This window comes from Oenanthe melanoleuca, chromosome 3 (genome assembly GCF_029582105.1).
Source record: "Oenanthe melanoleuca isolate GR-GAL-2019-014 chromosome 3, OMel1.0, whole genome shotgun sequence".
In the NCBI taxonomy this organism is placed as follows: domain Eukaryota; kingdom Metazoa; phylum Chordata; class Aves; order Passeriformes; family Muscicapidae; genus Oenanthe; species Oenanthe melanoleuca.
The window spans coordinates 68718980-68743801 of NC_079336.1; the positions used below are offsets into that span (position 1 = coordinate 68718980).

At 38.9% G+C, this 24822-nt stretch overlaps 1 protein-coding gene across 1 annotated transcript; it reads right to left on the minus strand.

Annotated features, from left to right (window-relative positions):
- Positions 1–600: 600 nt before the first annotated feature.
- ABCB10 (ATP binding cassette subfamily B member 10) lies at positions 601–24115 on the minus strand. Its single transcript, XM_056486412.1, has 13 exons — positions 23594–24115; positions 16281–16481; positions 15737–15939; positions 13980–14114; positions 12469–12615; positions 11583–11718; positions 9119–9214; positions 6540–6749; positions 6211–6290; positions 4300–4480; positions 4015–4058; positions 2475–2509; positions 601–1748 (listed from the first exon to the last, which is right to left on the minus strand). The coding sequence occupies exons 1-13, from the start codon at positions 24042–24044 to the stop codon at positions 1457–1459; spliced, it is 2211 nt and encodes a 736-aa protein (XP_056342387.1). The 5' UTR covers positions 24045–24115; the 3' UTR covers positions 601–1456.
- Positions 24116–24822: the final 707 nt, after the last annotated feature.

A 24822-nucleotide genomic window follows, 5' to 3' on the forward strand; every position in this document is an offset into this window, starting at 1 on the left:
AGTAGCTCCTGTAACCTGAGTAAATATAGGAATAAAGGGGCTCGTTGGATCTCACATAAGAGGAAATTACACGAGTGAGGATTAAAGATGCAAACCCCTCTAAATACATTAACAAATAGTCAACATTGAAATTAAACATTGGGTAAGGAGTAGTTTCTGCATATCTTTAGTACAACATATGCTTCTAGGCAAATTTTATCTGAAGATACAATCACATCTGGATGTAATTTTATTTTTATTCTCTTGTATTTTCACTATATTCCATAAGGTGGCATTTATAGCACTAGGTATTTTAAGCTTGCCCAGCACTAGGTATGTCAGCTATTGCCAATAAGGTTTTCCAGCAACAAGTCTTCCTAGCATGGATGAGTTTTAATCTGACCTGGGAAGATTCTAGCTTTTTAAAATCTTGTGCGGTTTTTCATCTTCAGAGATTCTATTGAAAGAGACTCTTCAATCAGAAACACGAGGCAAACACTTCGCTGCCAAACATATCCCCCTGCAGTTATTAAAATTAATGAAAAGCTGCTATTATACTAGTTGTCCTTGAGAAGGTTGTTTACTAGTTGTTTCTAATAAAGTAGTTAGGCAAAACTCATGATTTCTACCACTGAAATTTTAATTAACAATACAAAACTTACATATGCCTTTAAAAAGAACAAAAACATACATGGGAGGGCACTTTCTTTGGGATGTCATCTTAGAAAGGAAATGAAACTAAAGAAATGGGAAAATAGAAAAGGGAAGAAAACACATGCAAATTTTAGATTTTCATATGTGACTTTATATGTAATAAACTTCCTTTGTCCTTATGTAAAGTCAGTTTTTTTGTTTGGTTGCCTTTTTTTCCGTTGGGTTGTTTGTTTCATTAAAGAACTTTCCTCCAACTCATGCTTTCATACTCTCTAAAATGTGTAATTCTCTAGAGGAACTGTAGATGGGGATCACAGTCAAGTTCAGAACACAATCACATTTCGGGACAAACGGGAACTGGAAGGACAGTGCAGTAAAAGTCAGACAGAACTTTCAGTGTGTTGGTGTCATGCATTTTTGAATTCCAGCATTTTAAGACTACTGACAAGCACAAAACACGAAAGTTCCTTGGAGAGATAAAGACAATGATATGAAAATAAGATTGTCATTTAATTACCTTTAAAATACTGAACTTACTTAAGAATGGAGCACACCTTCATACACTGCATTACAACAAACAAGATTCTAGACAGTCTCACAGTAACACAAGCAGAAAAATTTATGCACTGAAATTACCTCAGTGTGACAGATATTTTTTAAAGTTACAATAGTTATTAAAAAGCTTTCAATAAAAAGTTTAAACACATTTAAGTTTCAAAAGAATATTTTGTACATTTTGAAAAAATATAACATTTACTTTACATAACTGAAACATAAGTTATAGTCTTTGTAGTTTTTAAGTTTCCATTATTCATATGTCGTCTCATACATTTTCTTTTAATATATTCTTTTCTCTGGATGGTAAATCTAATGCAAAAGTATCACTATTCTGAAGAAAAGCTTGTTTCTGCATTAGTTTCCTGAAAAGTCCATTTGGATTTGCAAGTAGTTCCTCATGTTTCCCACATTCAAGAATTTTACCCTGGCCAAGGACTGCAACGAAATCAGCATTTTGAATAGTTGACAGACGATGAGCAATAATTAGGACTGTCCTCCCTTCCATCAGCCGGTCCAGAGCTTCTTGCACTAGATACTCATTTTCAGCATCCAAAGCACTGGTAACAAATGGGGTGGGGATGGGAGAGAGGAGGATATTTGTTACTGTAAGACAGGTTGGGTTTGTATGCATGAGGCTTGTTTTGCCAAAATTGCAAACCCTCTCTGTTTCTGGTGAAAATGAACTGCTGGAACTGCAGGGAACGTTTTGTGAACATGCTCAGTGCTCACATCCAAGTTATAGGCATTACATATTGTCATATACAAAAATAAGCATGGACAAATAACACCAAATTAAGTCCGTGGGAAAAAAAAATCGGTTACACTACAAAATAACCCTCTTTTACACTAGAATGTAAGTTTAAAGATACAAAAAAGCCTTAAGTGGATGTTTGAAAATTATATTACATATTATGAATTTAACTCCATGAAAAATCACAATGTACCAGCTATCCTTTCTGCTTTGCATAAATAGCTTTTATTATAGATGTCCTAACCAAGTCACACATTCTACAAGACACATTCTAGAAGGCACATTCCTTCTTGTGAGTAGAGAGCAGTAAGGGGCTAGATAATGTATAATGACATGGAGAGAGAGAGAGAGAGAGAGAGAGAGAGAGAGAGAGAGAGGGAAATAGAGAAAGAAAGAGAGAGAGAAAGAGAAAAATAGAGAGAGAGAGAGAGAGAGAGAAAGAGAGAGAGAAAGAAAGAGAGAAAGAAAAGTTTCCAAATCTGAGTTTTACAGATACATAATTTCTAAGTTTCTATTTATTTTTCTTTTTTACCTTGTTGCTTCATCTAACAGAAGAATTTTAGGATTCTGAAAAAGAAAGTAAAAATGGTTGTAATAACAATTAAATAAGATCTGAATATTTGTATCAGTAGAGAAGAGGATTCATATAGCTTAAAACTCCAAGTAAGAGTACCTACTTCATCAAAAGAGCATAATTCTAAGCATCATAGTAAGAAATGTACATGCTAAGAGGACAAAACAGAAACAACACTGCTCCATTTTTAAATGTTTCAAACTAAAATAGCAGAATACTATTCCTGGATAACCGTTTGAAATATACAAACTAAAGGGGGGAGATGATTTTTAAGGCATTCATGGCAGCACTGTGGTAAAAAGTTCTACATTCTTATGTGGCTCTTTCACAAGCTCAGCTACCCTGTCTTTGCAGTCAGTCTGCTATATAAAACTGAGTAACTGAAAGTAACAAAGCCCTACCAAAAAGCAGTATTTCACTCACAGGTAAAACACATTAAGAACTAGCATTTAAGAACTCCCAGTTAGATTATTAAAAAAAAAAAATTGCCAGCACTCAAATCTCTTAGAATTCATTGCTGAATTACAGAAAAAAACCCCAAATTTCCTTGATAAAGTGGAGAGTAAAAGCTTTAAACTTTATCTGGGACAGATGGGACTCCATAGCACCCCCAGCCATCCCAGTATATCAACTACTCATTTATTTTTTACAACCTGTTTACTTCCACAACATAAACCCTTTAATCCCATGAACTGTATAAAATGCATGGCTTGAAATACAATCAGCTTTTCAGCACTTGTGGTAAAAGAGAACTGATATAATGAAATTCCTATTAATCAACAGAACTGGGCATGCCAGGATGCTACAGACACCTGTGTGGCTTAACATGAATGTAAACTGTGCTCAGCAAGGATCAAAACTTCCAGCTGAGCATCAGCACCAAACTGCCTCCCTGCAAGGCCCTGTGGCTATCTTTGAACCAGACTTTCTGTAGTTCAGATCCTCAGAAGCCCCCTCAAGTGCGTGCAGCACAGATCCTGCTCTGAAGCTAGATCCATACCAATCTTAGCAGAAAAACATGACACTACACTGTACCTGAAATATCACCTTGTCCCAAATCCAGGCCACCTCCCCTCAAAGCTAAGACAAGGCAGCTAAAGTATAGTAAATTGCAACTGAGAAAAATTAGCCTATGAATGATAGAGATCTGAACACAGGCATGTCATATATGCTTTTAATAGCACCACATTCTTAAAGTCTTCCTTCATCCTTGACCTCATCTTATGGAAGTGGGCCATTATACAATGCTTTAACATCAATCTTGGCAAGAACTATCAAAAAACATAACATGGCTGAAAGACAGGAAGAAGCACTGACATTAAGTAAATTGTCATAAGTTAAGCCACTCAGCCCTTTCAAACTTCATTAACATAAAAGATACACTTTTCCCTTTTTAAAATATTTTCCTACTTCTCTCATTGAAATAGCTCCTCCTTGTTAATCCTTCCTGCTTCCCCCCAAGAAGCAGTTAAATAAACCAGTTTGGGTGCTGACTTACCTTGAGCAGAGCTCGAGCAATTGCAATTCGTTGCTTCTGTCCACCTGAGGGAAAAGAAACAGTAAATTGAAATAGGAAAACAGATGTCAGCTAATTTTAACTGAATGCCTGGGCTGAGCAGAATTAGGCCTATGTACTTTAGTGGGGAATGGAGGTGAAGGGTGGATTCTTTTAATACTTATGGCAGGCTACAGCTTGGAAAAAAAAGTGGTAACAAAAAATTATGGAATTTTTACATCACTCAATAATATCAAGATTTTTAAAATAAGCAACATAAAGATGTACCTGAAAGCAAAACGCCTTTTTCTCCAACGACAGTGTCAAATCCTTTTGGAAAATCTCTGATAAAACTAGCAGCGTTAGCTATTTCAGCAACTTTCTGAATCTCCTCTGCAGTCACAGTAGAAGGATCCTCTGCACCATAGGCAATATTTTCAGCAATAGAACAGGAGAAGAGAATTGGTTCCTGGCAAATGCAAACATATAACTAATGTGGTAGATCTGTAATTGTATGCATGTGTTATTTATTATGTCAGATAACATAAATCCCACTTACAATATCCACACAAAGAATATGTAAGCTAGAGTTAACTGAATTAAAGACTAATAAAAACCTCCCCTAACATCAAAATGGACAGTGAAAACCAATTAAAAATTAAGTTGCTTTTTAAATTGACAAAACATAACTCTCAATTGCTAATATTTTAGGAAGAGTTTAGGAAGAGCTATACATTCAAAAATCAAAAGCCCTTCCTTTGCACTTTGCTGCATATCATAATGGAAGGGGTGGAGCACCTGTCCTGTGAGGGTATGGAGCTGTTCAGCCTGGAGAAGAAAAGGCTCCAGAGAGACCTGACTGTGGTGTTTCAGGATTTAAAGAGGGGCTCCAAGAAAGATGGAAACAGACTTTTTAGCATGGCCTGTTGTGACAGGACAAGGGGTGATGGTTTTAAACTAAAGGAAGGTTGGTTTAGATTAGATATAAGGAAGATTTTTTTACAATGCAGGTGGTGAAACGCTGGAAGAGGTTGCCCAGAGAGGTGGTGGATGCCCCATCCTTGGAAACATTTAGAGTTAGGCCCATTCAAGGATGGGGCTCTGATCAACCACATCTAGTTGAAGATGTCCCTCTTCAATGCAATCCTCAATTGGGGATTGGATTAGATGACATTTAAAGGTCCTTTCCAACCCAAACTATTCTATGATTTGCAAAAATGGTGATTCTTTTCTTGACCTCTACACAGATTTTATAATATTATGTGCATTTAATTTGTATTCAAGCTTGCAACAGAGAACTGTGAGATAGGACAAGTGATGTAAAATGTCTGAAACAAGGTCAGCCTGTATAAAAAGTAGGATCATGTTCTTTGAATACCAGTATTGACCTCCTACTGATAATTTAAATGGAATACACTCTTTCTTTCAAAAAGAAACATGCTAATGTACCAACAGGAAAATAATTTTGGCAAAAAAGTTTTTGGTGGCATTATTACAAAAAGAAGTTGTTTTGAAATGCAACAAATGCTCAGTTACTCTTATGCTTTTAACCAGAACACCAACCCAAAAGTTAATTGCACTGTGAAGTATCTGGGGAGACAAGGGAATGAACATTTTAATTGATAAAATAGTTTATTTTTAAGACACCATTGACTTAGAGTCTAGAGGTTGCCAGGAAGGTGGCACTATAAAAGTAAGTGCCAACTGTGCTGTATTTTCATGCTTTCCTAATGGAAATTATGGTTTCCTGGAAACCATAATTATGGAATTATGTTTTCCTGGAAACTACTCAGAGCACAGAAGGTCAATTTTTTAAATGGCTGTTAAAATATGATTGTGACTTCCATCAATACAAAAGGTAATTAAGTGTTAAGATTTTTGTTACTTTCTTCAACAAATTATAGCAAGCATTGTAAATTACACAATTTACAGCAATTTACCTTCCAGTCTCCACATGCACATTTGTCTTGTAAACTAACATTTTGCATCTCTGTGATTATGTAAAAACAGACTACAGAATACTGGAACTAGCTCTAAATACTTATTTTTAGAACAAAGCATGTATAACAGCAGTTATGGTGAGATGGAAGGATTTCACTGAGAAGCAAGGTTATATCTCTTTATAAATAAGGAAAGTGAGGAAAACCTAGCTGATCACACAACTATTTAATCCACTTAAGTTTTTTTTTTCTTCCTTACCTGACTTACTGTTCCGATCTTTGTCCTCAACCACAGTGGATTTAACTGACGGATATCAAAGCCATCAACGGTGATAGTACCTTAAGTTAGGAAACAGTGAAGTGTGTTTGACATGTACTGAAAAGAGTCTGAAGGAACAACAACCCCTGGAGAAATGCACACTGTACAGGTGGATCAGAAATGCAAAGCTATGCAGGCACCACCACAAGGTAACCATACAACCCAGAAGGAAACAAGGACCTCAAGCACAGGAACCCCAACTGTTTATAAGGCTTATCTGAGATGCAAAGCATTAATTCTTGCAGACGAGAGCAAGACACAAACCGTACCTGAGATAGGATCATACAGCCGCAGCAGAAGGGATACAATCGTTGATTTCCCTGTACCACTTGGGCCAACGAGAGCCATAACAGAGCCAGCTGGAATGGAAAGGCTGAAATCTTTGAAAATTGATGATTCTGGACGTGTTGGATATGCAAATTCAACATCTTTGAATTCCAAAGCACCTCTGAACGTGTCTTTGCCTAATGTAATTCCCTCTATATAAGAAAGAATAAAATACAGAAATGTCAACAGAAACAAAAATTAGCTCAGCCCTCCTAGAGCTTGCCTTACGGACATTCAATAGAAATATGTATCTCCACGTTCAATCTGTGGATAGCTGCAAGCCACAATTCAGGACCACAGTGGTTACATTTCAGCCATGAGTGAATCAGTGTGGTACACCAATCATTCCTGAATGCAATTTCAGGTTGCTCACCAGCACTGAACCTGTAGGTTACCTACAGCAAGAGGGAGAATTTGCATCTTGCTAATACCTAACTACTAACAACAATCACCTCTCGTAAAATTATCTGAATTAGTAAACATACTATAAACAATTTAAGCTTTGTCAATTAGGAGCAATGAAATAAAAAGACATTGGTGAAGGCCAAAGTCCTGCTACCAGAGAACACAAAGATAAACATTGCAAATCACTTATTGCCCTTTCACCAAGCCACAAAAGTCACCTGAAGCACCCTCCTCTGAACAAGCTTTATTCTTATTACTGGAATAAAGCTGCTGCTAGGTTTTTATTTTTGCCTTTCAGTGGAAATCATATTTAATAAATTCAAATACCAATCAGAGGCCTAACTCTTAGGCAACAGTTCACTGAAATGAAAATTTCAGTTTCTGAAATTTTCCATTAATGAAACCACCATGAATGAACAACAACCAAAATTAAATAAAACCAGCTTCTTTCTGGAACACAGCATTTGATTTAAACAAGTATCTTAATACTAGAAAAATCTGATAAATAGTTAAGACAAAGAAACAAAATTTCTTCAAGCTCTTTTAAAACCCAGTGATCATATCCATACAAAACAAATTAATTGGACAGTGGGGCTGCATTCCCAAAAGACTTTGTGAAAACTGGCAGTGCTAGAGCAGTACCCGAGTCATGTTTGTTTGTTATGGAGAAGCACAGCTCAACCACTTAATTCTTTGCAGATGCAGCACACAAGTAACTCCCAACCAGCCACAGCAGATGCCAATGTTTGGTTAAACAGTAACTGTGGATAGGAAACAAAGACACCTATCAGTAGCAATCGAGATTTCACTAGTTCTGCTCTTTTTTTTTTCAGGTTTCCATTTTTTTCTCCAGGCTTTCAGTTAAAGGTAATAGCATTGGAATGGAAAAGGCAAGAGCATACAATTCCAGATTCCTTCCTTGACTTTAACCTATGGACATATACATTGTAATGATTCCACAATAGCTTGTAAACCTTCTTTTGGGAAAATAAATGTATTTGCTAAATCTTGTGTTAGCAGCATAACTCTCATTATTACCACAGCAGCAAGTAATCGCTTATCTTAAGTCTCAGTTCCAGTTATTGCACAGTTTATCCAAGGCCCAAAACTCTGAATCTACTGCAATACAGGAAGTCTGCTACCACAAGTCCTTCCTCTATATATCACTGTAAAAATATCTAAAAGCTGCACACTTGTCTCTTGTTTGCATTCTAGACACAAGAAAAAAGACATTATTATTTGTTTCCAAGATGTCTGTCAGCAGCAATAACCAGAGTTCTGCAAAAATAAAATCTTGCCCCCCCGCAGTAAGGAAGAAATGTAGATAGTATTGCTATGAGAAGAAAGGTGCAAATCACTCCAAAAGCAACACCTGCTGTAGCTGCACATCCACACTATCCCAAGGAGCAGAAGTCCCCCTATCAGCCCTACCCTTTACTTCCATTTATTCCCCAGTCATGCCTCAGTCCCTGATTCCCGTGACAGAACAACGATCTCAAACTGTATGTTTGCAAGTTAGGATTCAAATCAACATATCTTACTATGGGCTGATTGTCACTGGAATAGTATGAAATGTGTAATGTTGCAATACTCTTAATGAAAACCACCTGATTTTGAAAGCATATCTGATCATTTCTTAGCCATTAGAGAGGAGCATGGTAAACTGTTCAGTGGAAATATGAGATACAGCCATGTCAGAGCTCCTCCCTCCTCTACTTTTTCTTCTTTCCACTCTTTTTGCTCTAAAGCTGAATCAAGAGAATGTAATGATGACATCAATAAAAAATTCCAAAAACCTAAAAATTACCATGTCCTCAGTCACATAAATTAGAAAGTTATATGATTTAAAATCATATTCTGAATTAAATAAATAAAAAATAATTAAACCAAAAGTAATTAATTAAGCTAAACTTTTGCCTTTTACATTTTTTTATTAAAGGAATTTTTCATAATCTGTTTTGTATTTAGGTAAAGTCAGAAGGATTATGACTATATTTAGTTTCTTTGAAAAGAATGTAAGTCAGTACTACCTTTAAGTGTTACATGCACCCTTCTAAAGCATAGATGACTCATAAGAGAAGATCAACATTTAAACAGTAACAAACCAAGAACCCACCATTGAATGGAAGTTGGGGCTTCCTTTCAATAAGTTCCCAAAGACGTCCACCAGCACCAAGTCCTTTCATTAGCTCAGAATAAAAGGAACTTAGACCTAGAGAAAAAGCAGAACAGTATTATGCATCCACAAGCAATGGAAGACATAGAAGAGATCAAATTAGCATTATACTTTTCAGCAGAAGCATTGAAGGATCAGATGTGTAAAGGAACTTTTATTCCAACAAACTGTTAAATATGTTAAATCCTATCTAGTCTCATTTAAGAGCTGCCAATAACCCTTATTCTTATATCTGTAAAACAAATCACTCTGAAGAAAAGAAAATGTTAATAATCAGCTTATGCATGTCCTTTTTTATTCACCTGTCAGGAAGAACAGCATCCAGCTTTAGGAAAATGGCTTTGCATTCAACTAGCTATATTTCTGGATCATTCAGTAGAACAGAGTATTCTGAATGCTCTTCCTTGTCAGATAGGTTTACACTAATACAGGGGAGCCTGACTGAGTCAGCCACAGTGGAGAGAAGGCACAAAACCTAAGGCTGAAGTGATACTTGAGAAGGTATGTGGAGAGTGGACAATAGAAAAAAATGTGTCTCCCATTTCAGAATACTTTGAACAGTATTGGAGAAAGCAAAAGCTAAGGACAAGGCCTGCACACACTACTGGGTCCCAGCTCTTAGCAGCTGTGTGAATCATCTTGAAGGTAGCTTGGCTGAAGGGCTTTCCAGCTGGCATAAACACAGAAACCAATACACAACTAAAAATGGAGTAGTACATAGATATATTTCCAATTTTTTTTTCCAATATTTCCAATTTCTTATATTTTTGTGCCTTGCAAAAGACACTGATCTCATGATCTTTGAATTTCAACAGAATAAACATACATACACTGTAAAGGGCTTACAATGTTAAGAGTTATTTCAGGACAGCAGAAAAAGCAAGGTGCACATAAAAATATGTATATCTAAATATATATAAATGTATAAAAATATATATATAATGGATTTATTGGTTTATTTTTGCAGAGCAAGGTGTTTCATCATGCTGCTGCTGAGGACTATCTGAAAGCCATGGCAAGAAGCTGTCTGCTTGGAAAAAAGAGTTAAAGGACCAAATTCTAGAGCAGGGCATGGCAGGGGAAGGCATAAATCTCACAGAACAACTTCAGTCTCAAACACTGAGGTTTGCAAATTCACAACCACACATTAAAAAAACCCCCATTATATAATATGGATAGCAAATACAAATAAGAAAATGTTTTTATTTTTCATAAGCCATGCTCTGTGTTTGGAAGAGGGGAAAAATCACAGATTATGCAGTGACTTTCACAGTTGTTGCATCGACTCCTATATGTATTGATGACATACAGAACAGACTTAGCACTTGGAAGAATTATATGCCTTGTAGGCATCTAGGAAGGCAGGCCTCTTGTGGCAAGATACCTCTGCTTCAGAGTCCCCATGAGAATGAGCTCTGTGCAGAACTACATTCTACAATGATCTGAACTAGAATTTAAAAACATGTTTTTATAGCAAATAAAAGTTAATTAAATTATATTTTTAACACTGCTTCTAATCTTCATTTATTTAATATTAGCTTGTCCCATGTTTTCAAAGTGCCAGGTATGTTTTCACTGAACAAACTTCAATGATTTAAGCAGAGATGAAAAGAGGCTGGTAGTTGGAATGGGTGCCACTGGAATTTTGATATACAAGGAAGCAGGTTTGTTAAGTTTTGACCTCAAGCTCATCTTTGTGCTCCCCCTGATATCAGGCCTAGTCTTAGAAAAATAAAGGCAAGCTGCATCGCCCTCCTAGTCTATCAGAAGTAACAGACCCATTTAAAGTAGAATGCTACCAGTAAGTTGTAGAGCTTCTGGGCAACTTATCTTCATTTTTGCCCGTATGCAGCCATGAAGACAGCTCTGTCAAAAAGATGAACAGCTTGTTGCTGGGCCAGTAGATTACAGAGTGTGGGCTCCCAGGAGGAGTCAGTGAGTAAAGAAAACCAAGGTTAGCACCCAGTGCAGTATTCTGCTGGCACTTTGTCTACTCTTCCAGTTGAGGACACTCTATACTGAATTACAGCTAAATGTTACATGCCTTTCTAAATAGAGTATGCTTAACATAGACCCACATATTTTATTGTTTTATACAATACAGCAAGTATCTTAATTTAGACCTAAAGAAAATTAAAGTAATATATACTGCCACATGCACACATTGAAAAAACCTGACCTTTCTTTTGGGGAAAAAGAAGACTAATATTAAGTTACAGATTAATGTTTTAATTATCTCTTAAAAAAAAAAAAAAAAAAAAAGGGAACAATTATGATTTCTTAAGAAGTTCATTTGGAAGATTTTTTAAGACAGTCAGATTTTTTACAAGCTTCTTCCCTCCCACCTTCCCTATAATGACTGCAATGTTTTGAGGTGAAGAAAATCTAATTTCTCATTCCATACCTCCAATGCTTATGCCAACCCAGAAAGCATACATTAGGAAAGATGAGAGTTCACCAACTGTCATGTAGGCACTGCCCATTAGTAATCCTCCTTTGTATAACACTGAGAGGACAATTAAGTTCCCAGAAAGGCCAGTCTAAGGAAAAAGGAAAAGGCAGATTTTGTCACATACATCTGAAATTTCATCCTCTAAAATGCTGTTTCAGATCTTTCCTTGTAATGAAAAGAACTCTCACACTATAGGTTTATCCAGGCTTTTGAGGGGCTGAGGTAAATTCAACAATTCTAACATAAAGACAGCCAGACATCCAGTGGCACTGTGCTGTCCAACAAGAGTTCAAAAAGCAATCAACTCTTTTTTGGCTTTTTTTTTTTTTCCTCAAGGTGGAAAGGAACACTAAATATTATTTGCAACCATCATCACCAAGGAAGAATTGATAGTCTGCAGCCATCTTCCAGTTTTAGAATGCAATCAGACAAACAGTTACAGAAAAATCCAAGCCTCCCTCCCCTACCTGTGCACTCCCCACCTTCCTATGCATTGATGCTCCTCTCACTGGGGAGCCAAAACTCTAAATGCTAAGGGTAGGGGAAGGTTTTCACTGGTTTAATTCCTTGAACAGAAGGTGTAGCCTCAGATAAGTAGTCCGCAGCTATAGGGTGTGGTGCTGAAATAGAGGCTTAAAGTGACTTTATCATTCTGTTTCATCTTGAGATGCAGTTTCACAGCAATTTAGACTGATTTAAGTCCAGTCTTCCCACAGTTTTATGTAGGTTCAATTTATTCTCAATCATTTACTTGCAGATTTTGAAGTATCATCAGGAGTTTTAAAATAATTGACACTTTGCATAACACAGTTGGCTTACTTTCATTAAATATACTTACAGCTCCAAAGAAGCCTGCCCGAGCTAGTGCCTCTTTTTTAGCCAGCTGTAGCACATAATCAACTTTATTTGTATACTTCTCCATTTCAGCCACTTCTTGCCCAAAAGCTCGAACTGTTCTGATGTTTCCGATACGCTCTTCAGCTAACTGCATTGAAGTAAAGCACAAAACAGATCCACAGAGACATATCAATTTGAAATGCTCACATTACAGAACACCTGAAAGTTAAACCAATATCACTTCACTAATCTTCATTATCTTTGAATAGCACTGGAAAATTTCTCATGCCTTCCTCTCCCCACCCCAACCTCCTTTTTAAAAATTCTATTAAGTTAAAAGCAAACTGCATGCCCAGGCAGTTTAAAAAAAAACACTCAGGATTGTCTTAAGTGCTAGCAGAGAAATATAAAACGAGGGTTAAGAAATTTGGTGAACAACACCCATAGGGAAGTTACTATTCACAATATGCAATTACATTGTGGGAAGGGAAAAAATAAAGAATATTCTGTTCCATACTAAGTCATGCAAAAAAGCCTGCAGTTATTTCCTAAAACAATTCCAATCATTTGATCAAAGCAATGTTGGGAATTAATTTAACCCAGCTACTAATGTCTCATTTCAACTCAGTATTTTAACTTCTAAACAGCAAAGTATTAATACTGAAATACCTCAATTGTAACCAATTACACTAAGTTGTTAATGGACATTGTGATGGTCTTAGAAGAAACAAGTTGCCCTTTTGTAAGTAAAAGTATGATACAAAAGTATAATTCTCCTTTATTCTCCCATTCAACCTGAAAATTTGAATGGAACACAACAATTACTTGTTCACAAGAAGTCCCGCACATGGTTTACAAAGACACCAGCTTCCCACCAACACAGGAAGGAAGACAAACAGAATCTTCCTTTTACACAGTTCTACAAAGGAGATCCCAAGTTTATAACAGCTGACAACTGTGACTATTTTGACTACAGCTTCCCTAATTATGTTTAAATGCTTTATAATAATGTCTCCCCACCATAAGCCTTTGAGGAAAATGTTTAAGAAGCAGGCCCCATAAACATTTAAAAGCTGACATTAAGGTCAAGCATCAGAGATGCATTTCAGAGACAGACTTGCTAGCAAAAGGAGCATTCATTTAGGATGCTCCTGATAGCTTCAAACTCAAAACTGTAATCCAAGAAAAGTGGTTTTTGAACCCAGGTACCAACTGACACAGGACTTCATAGGCTTTTTTTTTTATGCTCCCACGAAACTAAAGCCTAAAATCTTTGTAATTTCTTACATTTCCATATTCTCAAGGCCTGGTTTCTCTGTATTATGTTATTACAGACAAAGGAAGCATGGTTGTTTCTGAGATCTGTGAGTGTTGCTGACATTTACATTTCATACTACTCAGGTGCAAAGCTACAGGGTCAGAACAGTACAACTGTTCTTCAGTAAATCTGTAACTTTAGAGATATTAACCTAAATACATTAGAGCAACTTTGAAGTTAACTAGAAAGGTTACCTGTGTTGCTTCTGCAAGAGAATCTTGAGTGATTTTAGTAAGCTTTCGCAAGTATCTGCCATAAATCACAGCCAGGACAGCCAAGGGTGGCACAACGCTCAGAACAAATGTAGCAAGGCTAGGGGAAACAAAAAACTAGAAGAAAAAGGTATTGTCAGAGTTTAGCACTCAGTTTAAAAATAATCTCTAGAGTACTGAAGTGCAACTTCACTTACTACTTGAAAACAAGTAGGGATTTAGTGCTGCCATGCTTTTATTTATCACATTTTAATTTATTTCCAGGCAAAATATCCATTCTTCCATAGGGTTTGGGAGGTTAGAACAAAGGACTAAAAACAAAGCTGTCTGGATTTAATTTCAAGCTTTCACTGGTTCATTCTGTGGCCTTAGTCAAGCGTCTTAACCTGCCAGTAAACAGGCCTACCAGGAAATCTCTTGGGGGTGCTGAAAGACATAAGCTATTACACAGTTTCTAAAGTGCTTTCACAACTATTAAATAGATGGTGTAATAAAGAAGCTCTGGGTAAAGAAATATCATACAGTACTTCTGGGTAACTGAGGAACAAACAGATGGAGTCACCAGTGCTCCCTAGCACCCACGAATGGGTGGAACACAGTACTTAATTTATTGCTGCAAAACTTATTGCTTGTAATGATCATCATCAAAGCACCTAAAGAGGTTCTCTTCGTAAGATTTACTGACATTAGATCTAATGTGCTTTAATTTCTACTTGCTTTCTGTACTGAAAACAAAAATCTCGAGAAAGATTCAAAATCAACATAATTGAGAGGCTTTATAATTATTTCATAATCATATTTTCTTTCTTTTCTTGGCAACCATCTCATAGCTGTATTTTGTAGCAGAACACATTATATAGTTATCTCATTTTATCTATGGCAAGATAAAACCTTAGACTCCTTTTATAAGAGAGTGCAGAAAGCCATTCTTATCAGCAATTCTTATCAGTGACAAAATAGTAAAGCTTTTAACTCTTCATAGTGGAAACTCATAACTTTCTAATGACAAGATTGGATGCTTATTTTTATGAGGAGACTATTTGCTGTCTTTTCTAAACTCCAAGTAGACAGCAGAAATTGCTACACCTTCGCTTAAGATAATTGCAACCAATGCATAAGCACAAAAAAATTAATGCCACCAAAAAAACCCCTCAAGAGAAGTCAGATGTTCATTAATCCAACTGACCACCAAGGAGTATTAACCGATGCCCTGCACTGAAACCTTCTTTAACAAGGTTCCTACATAAGCATATTCTTTGCTGACAGACTAAAGCAGAAAGACTAATGCTTGTAGAAATCTTTGGCATTAATTAGATATGCAGTGCTGCCTTTGCTCACCTAAGCTTTAACCAGAATCAACCAACTTTAATGATTTTCTATCAGGCCCTTCATACTGTATTTTACCTACAACCATGGGAATGTCATCACTGATTTTAGTATTTTCAGTAAGAATGGAATTCAGTGATTTGCCTACTACATTTTGCTTGATAACTCTGGGTAGCAACAGTAGTTCATGTCAGTCCATCATCCTCCAAATTCTGCTTGTGAGTAAACATCAAGTGGCTGGCTACAGGCATGTCACCTATTGCAATAATCTCTGCATCTGTTGTAGATAACCAATGAAATACACTTGTACCGAAGAGCACACAATCATTCCTGGACTGACTCACACTCACCTAATAGAACTGACACAAATATGAAACTACAAGAAGTGTCAAGGAAGTAGGAGACCACCATACCATCATTCCAACCCCCACAGATGCCTGTGCTCCTGCCCTGAGCCCATCTGAAAGGTTTTCAGTCACTGAGCGGCCCAAAAGGGCTGTATCTGAAGATAAGCGGTTTATCAGCTCTCCTGTTCTGGTCTTGTCAAAGAAAGCCGTTTCTTGCTTCACAATAGAGGAGAACATGGTTGCTCTCAAACGTTTCACAATTCTTTGTCCTGCCAAAAACATAAGTCAATCAAGCATGACACACGAGACTTTACACAGACACCAACAATATAAAATCACAGCACTGAACAAGGCACATTACAGAGAAGAGAGTCTGGTAAGATGTGATGGATGAGATCTTTAAGATATCACCTAACAATAAATAAAAACAAGCAATCATTCCAGCATACTTATCTTTGCACTATTATTTTACCTTTGCTCTGGATAAAAAAGCTACCAATTCCAAAATCATGTTTTGGCCATGGCCAAGAATTTGTTTAAGACCATTAGATATCCTGACTCTACGAAAAACAAGATGACTGTCAGTACCACTTTTTGCTTCTGTTTTTACCTGCAGTCTGCATGAGGTAGACACGAGTAGCATTAGCAGCAGCACCACATAAAAAGATTCCACTCAGCAAGGCACACAGGCTGGTCAGGCTGTCAGTGAAATCCTCACTGGGATTTGTATAAATGATGTCGATAACTTTCCCCATAAAGAAAGGGGCTGACATGGTAATGACACTGGAAACTGCCAGAAAGCCAACAGCAGCTGCAAAGGAAACAAGAAAAAGGAAAGTTATTCTGAACTTACAAGGTTGTTAATAGCACAAATGAAATGATTTTTCACTTGAAACTTCTATCGAGCTTGCAAGTGCCAATTGAAATAATCAGCACTCTTTAACACCCAGTTCTATTTTAATCCACTGTATAAATTAACTTAGGGAAGGCATATTTTATGATCCTTGAAAAGCCTCTGTATACAATTGCAGTCCTAGAATTGCTTCTCTTGTCTAATTTTCAGCAGTACCATCCAAAAAGGTTTTCAGGTAATGTCCTTAGAGAGCATTGACAGTTACAAATTCTCACACACCAACTTCAGCTCCTGTGTGGTTTGGGTTTTATTATTCATGATTATCACAGTATGGAAGCTTCCAGTTGTCTGTTTTTGAGATAACAAATCAGAAACCAAAAAAACCCCTAAATTTGATTTCCTCTCAATTGATAAATTTTATAAACATTCATTTTGTTTTACTCTTTACTATTGATGGTCTAAAAGAAAAATAGTGTAAGTCTTAATTAAAAGTACATTTGCTGATGAGCAGAGCTCTTGAATTCCAGTTGCAGGATCACCCATGGAACAGCCTGTGTAGCTTCTTGAAGGTGTATCACAAAGTACGAAAATCACACTGGACCAAAACTCAGCCTTTTGGACTTAAATTTGCAGAGGAATTTCTTGAGTCAAGAACACAGTTTAATTCTAAAAAGGCAAGCCAAGCTTGGAAGGCTGAGAGCTAGAAAAAACCACATCTTAATTGAAAACTGAACAAACTTGATATGAAAACCACTCAACCACAACAAACAATGACATTTATACAGCATCATTTTCCAAGAACCAACCACACATTCAAAGGAACCATTCATAGGATTGCTGCAAAACTACTAGCAAATAATGCCTTTGAAGACAAAAATATGCTGTGCTGAAAGTCTTGAGCTTCTTGTATCGCTTCTCTGATGAAGACAGCAGCCAGCCTCCCTGTTCCACACTGCTGTAAGGGTATTTCTAACACCTGACACAGATGGTCTGATGCCTCTTACTACCTTCATACACATGTGGAAAGCTTTGTTTCAGTTTTAATTGAAGCATAAACACATCTGTGTATTCATAAGGAAGAATTCAAAGTACAAAAAATGCATAGCTGCAGCCTGTGCTTCTTAGTCAAGATTTGCTTGCCAGTCTTTCCCTTGTGTTACTGTCAGGCCAGCAAGTGTGTGAAAAACACAGGATGTGGATCTTTAACTTGAATCTATATCTCAAAAGGATATTACTTATTAGTTCAAAATTCATGAATGACCTTATTAACAGGCTGGCAGCACTGGTGTATTCAAGCTGTGAAGCAGCAGGGAAAAATCCAACAAAACCCAGGTTATTTCTTGTCAGAAAAAGCTGGTTGGTCTCCAAGGCAGCTGGAGATGGACAAAAGCATTAATTATAAGCACAGTACTGCATGGCAGCTCCATCTCCATTCGTCCAGACAATTTCTTTGTTATGGATGGAACAGTACATATGAACTGCAGATATAAATATTCACAGAAGGAAGAGGACTGTATAGCTAAACCTCTCATATATTTCTGTCTAGTGGCTTGAATTTATCTTCAGCTCTTCTTCATGCAAACTAGCACGAGTTTCACTGTAATTAGTTCCAACAGCTTTAAGTGAATGAAGAGCAAATACTAGTACCTAAAACAAACTGAAAACTACTGAACTAAGCAACATGCATGTCTTTATTAATTTAATCACAAATCACATGCAAAGTAAGGTTCTCCAATTGAAACTCTCATGTTGATTATACCAGCAGACCAAATAGACAATAGCACAGTTGCCAAGTGGCTGCTCTTTTTTGTTTCTTTTAAAATGTTGAATATTTGAAAAAATAGGAACCAGCAAACACTCATTGCATTGCCTCCTTCAAAGGAGCTGTCATGGTGATAACTGGCTGAAGGGAGGAGTTCAATGTGTTCAACAACCAGATATGAAGACACTCCAGTGACACTGAAGGTTGTTACTGATAGAAAAAAAAAAAAAAGTCAGAGTAAACTCTATAGTATTAGTTTCACATGGTTTACTTTGTTGCATCAAACAAAGCTTCTAAAACATACCCTTATGTTTTTTTGAAAGTAATTTTTTTTGTAGGCTATGAGATGACAATAAAGAAACTGTGTGGCAAATCAGTGTAACTTATAAAACTAGGACTTCAAAGTGGCAACAGGAGCAACGACAAGGAAAGTCGGCTGCAGCAGCAGCTGAGCAACCCTCTTGGAAATGTTAGGCAAACATTTTGCTAGTCTACTTGCACAGAAATCCAAATTGCTGCACAAAGTGATGTCTTTATCACTATTAAGATCAACACACTCTCTGTTAAGGCTGACATGGACTTGCTTTGTGACAGCAAACCTGCAGGTTCCTTTGAGGACAAGGCTGCCAACTGATAAACCACGATGTTTGCAAGCAATAACTAGGCAGAGCTATCAGAAACCTCTCTTCAGAAAGCAGACTAAGTGACTCCAAGGAGCCACAAATTAATTTTCTACACACAAAAAACAATACCAAGACAGTGAATGTTTCTAATTTTGCTGGTTCTTACCAGAGCACCCTTCTCACCCAGTATAGCATGTGGAAGTGTATGAAGACAAAATACTTGCAAGTCTATTTGGTGAGGGGCTGTTCTGAAGACAGATACATAAGGATTTTACCTCAGATGAATTAAGATCATCCAAGCCAATCAGGGATGAAAGACAATGAAAGAAAAATGAGGTATTGATGAGATCTGGCCGTGCACAGTAACCCAGCAACAGGTCACAGCAGCTAGTTTTTACTATTCCATAAGCTGCGAGTGTTATCTCCTGAAGTCTTTTAGCTATTGTACTGGTTTCCTTTAAATATGGGGGACTAGTGGGTCAGAAGCAAGCTTTGGATTTGTGAGAAATATCCTTCTACCAATAACAATGAACGCCTGTCGCTTACCAGTTATCTGTGCAGTTTTATTTAGTATATGGGGAATTTTTAAGCTTAATACTGACTGGCTTTCCCCAAGGTCATTTGGAGTGATGAATAAAACTAATCACATTTTCACGTGCATTCAGGAAGATTGGGCTCTTCATCTGTTTTTTTTATGGGATAAAGATGCACTGGTAAATTTTATTTTAGTTGGTCAAATAAAGTTCATTTCCTTTAGGTGAACCCTGGTCCACAATATTTTTGGGTATCAACCCTACAAAGAGTCAGCTCTGCAAATACTTATTACAAGATAAAAACCTTCTTCCAGAGTACCGTGTGAACATTTAATGATGTTCTCTATAGTTCTAGGTTAGGTATGAGTGGTGTGATTTTCTTTCTGTGTTAAAATAAATTCATACATGACATCTGCACTGCATCTATTATTACGCAAGAACCTTTTAGAACCACCCTCCTTACATCGTTAAGAACAACTGTTACTGTGCTACAGTAAAAAAAAAACTACAGTTCATAAAATGCTAGAAAGTAACAGAATAACTCTAGGTTTAGAGGAGAGAGTACGGCTTCTTTTTTTATCGTGCATTTAACAGTAAAGCATTTAACTTGTTTATTTTTACCTTGTATAGAAGACAGTGTTTATGTCAGACCGACCTAGCTATTACTCCTTCTGTCTCCACAGTTCATACAAATAATGCAGCAACAACACTCCCTAAGCAAATTGAGGTCTAAGCACCTAACTGATCACAGTGATAAGCAGCTACTGTTTCTGCAATGTCTTACTTAAGCAGCTTCTTTAACAGTTCACCACCAGTTTAAAATACACAACTGTCACCAATAAGGCACAGAAAAACTTTCTGTGCTAAAGCTACAAGGCTGCTTGGACCTTTTGTGGGTTTCATACCAAACATTGACAAAATCAGAAGAAAAACCAGGGGAAGAAACAACAAAAAGCGCCTAGCCTATAGTGTACTGGTGTACCGCACATGAGAAAACAGTATATACACATATAGGAATTACAATTTAAAAACCACAAGAATTGCCTTCCAAAAAAATCAAAGTGCATCACCTGGTGCAATTTTAAAGTAAAATCTGATTATGAATAAGGCAATGCTCTTCTGACTTAACTGAAACTTTAATCCTTAGGAAAGCAGGTATTACAAACTTGCTAAAAATTACCAAATAAAACTTAAGAAATAACATTTCTTGAATGCCCTTAAAAGAAGACCCGTATACAAAACAAACCTTCTTACTCGGTGCACAGAAAGTTTTATACAGGGAAAGGGCACACTTTGCTATGGGATTAAAAATTTCAGAGTTCCGTGTGCTTACTTTACAATTCAATACAACTATTGTTTCCTTCGAGTGTGGTTTGGATAAAGTGCAACAGACAGATTCTCACGGGGAGAAAACAAGGAGGAAGGAGGATATAAAAGGGATCATTTTGAAACGACATTTTTGTGGTCTCACACACACAGAGAAGGATTTAATAATTCCAACAACGGCCCTGTCCTCTTCCCCAAGAACTGAATTTAACTGAAGATGCAGGTTTACCTTACCTGACCACATCAGATCGGCCAAAGAATTCCTACAACTACTTCTCTCCTTTGTTAAACCTGGGAGGTATTACAGGATTTACAAACCCCTGATCACTACACAAAACTATGGTCACTAACAGAGTGAATTCCCACCACAGTATTTAGTACCATAGTATAATATTCTTTTTACTGCTTTAATTGCAAACCACAAAATTTAACACACATGTCTCATTTAAAATATATTCATAGCTCTACCCCGCTGTAGAAGTAACTGGACATGGAACATATTACACTGATACTTTTTTTTTCTTTTGGACAGTATGACATTTGATACATTTATTTTCATTCCTAGGAGCCTCCAGAGGGCCAGAAGCTCCTTCTGCAAGAGGTGCTGTGTGCAGAGCACATGGCTTCTTCCAGAATGTTGGATGTTGAAGAGGCTGGTGCCAATCACAAGGGGAGCAGGTCACCTTCACCTCGGTACCTGCACCTCGTCAGCTGACACCACTTGCCCAGCACACCAAGATGGGTGAAGCTAGTCTTTGCTTCCTCATAAATCACCCTCTGCTCCCACTGTCTTCCACTGTCCTCACTTCACCTTCTGTGACTGTGAATTTCAACTGCAGGGAGCAGACAGACCATCATGGCTCATGGCTCATGCCATGTGGAATGCCAGAAAAGGTGCACAGCACTCCACATTGGTACTGCTACTCCCCTGTTACCAGCCACTGGTTCTAAAAAATACAAAAGATTTGGAAGAACTCAACTTTCCTGCAGAACTAAACAGCACCTGTAGACCTCTGAAGAGATCTCACAACATTTGCTAAACGGTTATATGAAGAGGAAATTAAATATTTTACCCTTGGTTCACTGTTTCATACAGTGAAACCATTAACCTTCCTCTTTTTTGAATGGAGAAAACCCAGACATACTAGGTTTTTAAGGACTAGTTTCTCAGTACAAAGCTGCAACAGGAACAAAATGCAACATATTTTAACATATTTTAGATACAATGGGTAGATGCAATTTCCCTACAACCACCTACAACGCATTTTACCCATATTTGTTATCTCTGCACTCTATAATGACCAAAAGCATTTTCCTTGTTAGCTTTTCCATCACCTCACCTAATTACAATTGAACTATAACTTTTCCCTTAAGCAGGGTGTCAATAAAGAAGAATCTCACACAAATTCATTTCTCTCCCAGAATGAGGACTTACTGAACTGAAAAGCAGTTATTACATTTCCATATTTTTTCCAACCTCATTACTTGATATCATCAAGTTGTTGTGTTAGGGATTTTTAAAACTTTAATTCAGATCATTTTGTTATCTCAAAAGACAAAACTGCATGTGGCTGGTTTATAGTAACTGTGATAGCTGATTACTTAGATAAAACCATCAGCAGACTGCACAGACTAAGGATACTTTGCTCTATTTTAAAACATAATTACAAACAAGCATACCATACCCTGTGATAAACAAGCAGGCAGCGAGTGCCAAGTAAAGTGAACTAAATTAAATTTTCAGTTATTTAGAAGCCTTGGGTCCTAAAAGTCAGCCTTAGAATAACTGATTTATATACTTGATTAAATTTAAATGGGAAAACCACAGACTTTTAAAACTTCATTGTAAAACCAGCAGGGAGTCTAAAATCTATAAACATTCATTTGGACCCAAATTATGTTAGCTATATAATACCAACATGTAATGAAACTTTGTAAATATCCACTGTGAATAAAATCTTGTGTAAAGTGCTTTGTCTCCCACAAACCACTTCGTTATGTGTCTACCTACCTCACCTCACCTCTCCAACACCATTTACACATTCCATGGGAACTACCTAAATTTTGACAGAGGACTACAGGCCTCTCACTCATGAGACAGTACATAGGCTATCTGCCAAAAAAGATGCCTTAAAAAAACCCAAAGCACACACTAATTTGACATGGTTTTCTTACCAACAGCTATTATCATATTTACACAAGAGAAGCAATGTCAAGATAAGTTCGTTTATACTCTGTTGAAAGTATCAATGTTAAGGTTGTAATTTCTTCAACCAGGGTGTTTTGGTTTCAACACATTGAGACTAGAAAATAAACAATTTTCAAAACATCTTACAAAAGTTTTAAGCAAAAAAAAAAAAAATCTTGGGGAAGAGAATTTCAACTGATTTTAATAAAATAAAATAAGTAAATGCATCAGGTTCCCCTTTTTACTTCATTTCATGCAGTTGGGCCCAAATTTATTGCAGGCAGATTGCGAAGCCAGCGCTGAACACTCAGAGAGGCATTAAAGAAACGGAACCGAGTTCTGTCAACTTTCAAAACTTTTGCCTTCCCTTCAAAAACCAACAGATTAAGAGATGGCAAAGTGAGGAGAGAGGGGGAAATGTATGTTTTTTAGCTTTTCACAGGTCTGGAAGGCTGGCTCCAAGAACCCGCGCTGTGCTGGGATGCTGCCAGCAGGGCCGGTTCTCCAGGGAAACACGACCTTCTCCTCCGCCCCGGCGGCGGCCGCTCCGGCCGCGCACCCCGGCCCCGGCAGCCCCTCCGGGCGGGGCGCCCGCCTTCCCCTCCCGCTCGGGCAGAGCCCCGGGGCGGCCCCGGTACCTGTCAGTCTGTGGCGCTCGGGGTGCGCCAGGGCCAGCAGCCTGCGAGCCTCGAAGCGCGGCGGAGCGCCCGCAGCCCCGCGCGGCGGCTCCGAGCCCGCGGCGGAGCTCAGGGAGCGCGGGGCGCCGCCCGCCGCCGCCGCGGCGGGGAGGAGGCGGCGGCAGGACGGGGAGCCCGGCGGCAGCGGCGGCAGCGGCGGCAGGGGGTGCGCCCCGCACCTGCCGGGCGGGAGCGGCGCGGCGCGGAGCCCCGCGGCCGCCCGAGCCCAGGGGGGCGGCGCCGCCCGGCGCAGCAGCGGCAGCAGCCAGGGCAGGCGCGGCGCGTAGCCCGCCATGCGGCCGGCGCGGCACCCGAGCTGCTGCTGCGGTCGCAGGTCCCCGCCGCGCGGGTCTGCGGCGGGAGGAGGAGGAGGAGGAGGAGGAGGCGCCTCCGAGCCGCCGCCGCCGCCCATGGGCCGGCGGCCGGGAACCCGCGGCCGCCCGGGCCCGGCCCGGCCTGCGGAGCGCTGATAAGGTGCGGCTGCCGGCCTCCTCCCGGCCGCCACGGCCAGCGCCCTCTGCCGCCGCCCGGCCCGGGAAGGCGCGCAGGGGGCCCGGGACTGCCGAAATGGCGCCCGAGGAGACACAGGGGATCTCGCCAATGCGTATAAATATCTCAAAGGCAGGTGCCAAGTGCATGGTGCCAGACTGTTTTCAGTGTGCCCTGTGGGACAGCGAGGAGCAGTGGCCATAACTGAAAGCATAAGAAGTTCCATCTCAGTGTGAGGAAGAACTTTACCTTGAGGGTGGCAGAGCACTGGAACAGGCTGCCCAGGGAGCTTGTGGATTTTTGCTGTCTGGACCCACCTGGACGTGTTCTTGTGTCACCTGCTCGAGGCGACCCTGCCTTGCCATGGGGTTGCACTGGAAGATCTCCAGCCGTCCCTTCCAACCCTAACAAGTCTCTGATTGTTTGAGCCTGCCCTGCAGAGACCCACCCGGGAGGGGATGGGAGCTGAGGCAGCAGATCCCGGGAGAAGGAAGCAGGGCCTTGGCCCCCTCCCCTGTTCCTCCCTTCCAGGCTTGCATGGGTCACAGTATCTCCGGCCATCTCAGGATGGCCACTGGACCTTGCCAGCCTGTGTCCATAGGTTTTGTCTTGGTGCAAACAAGGGAAAATGTCCATCCAGAGGAGAGCTGCCTTTCAGATACACCATGTGCCTGATCCCATGGTCAGGCTGGTGTCTACAG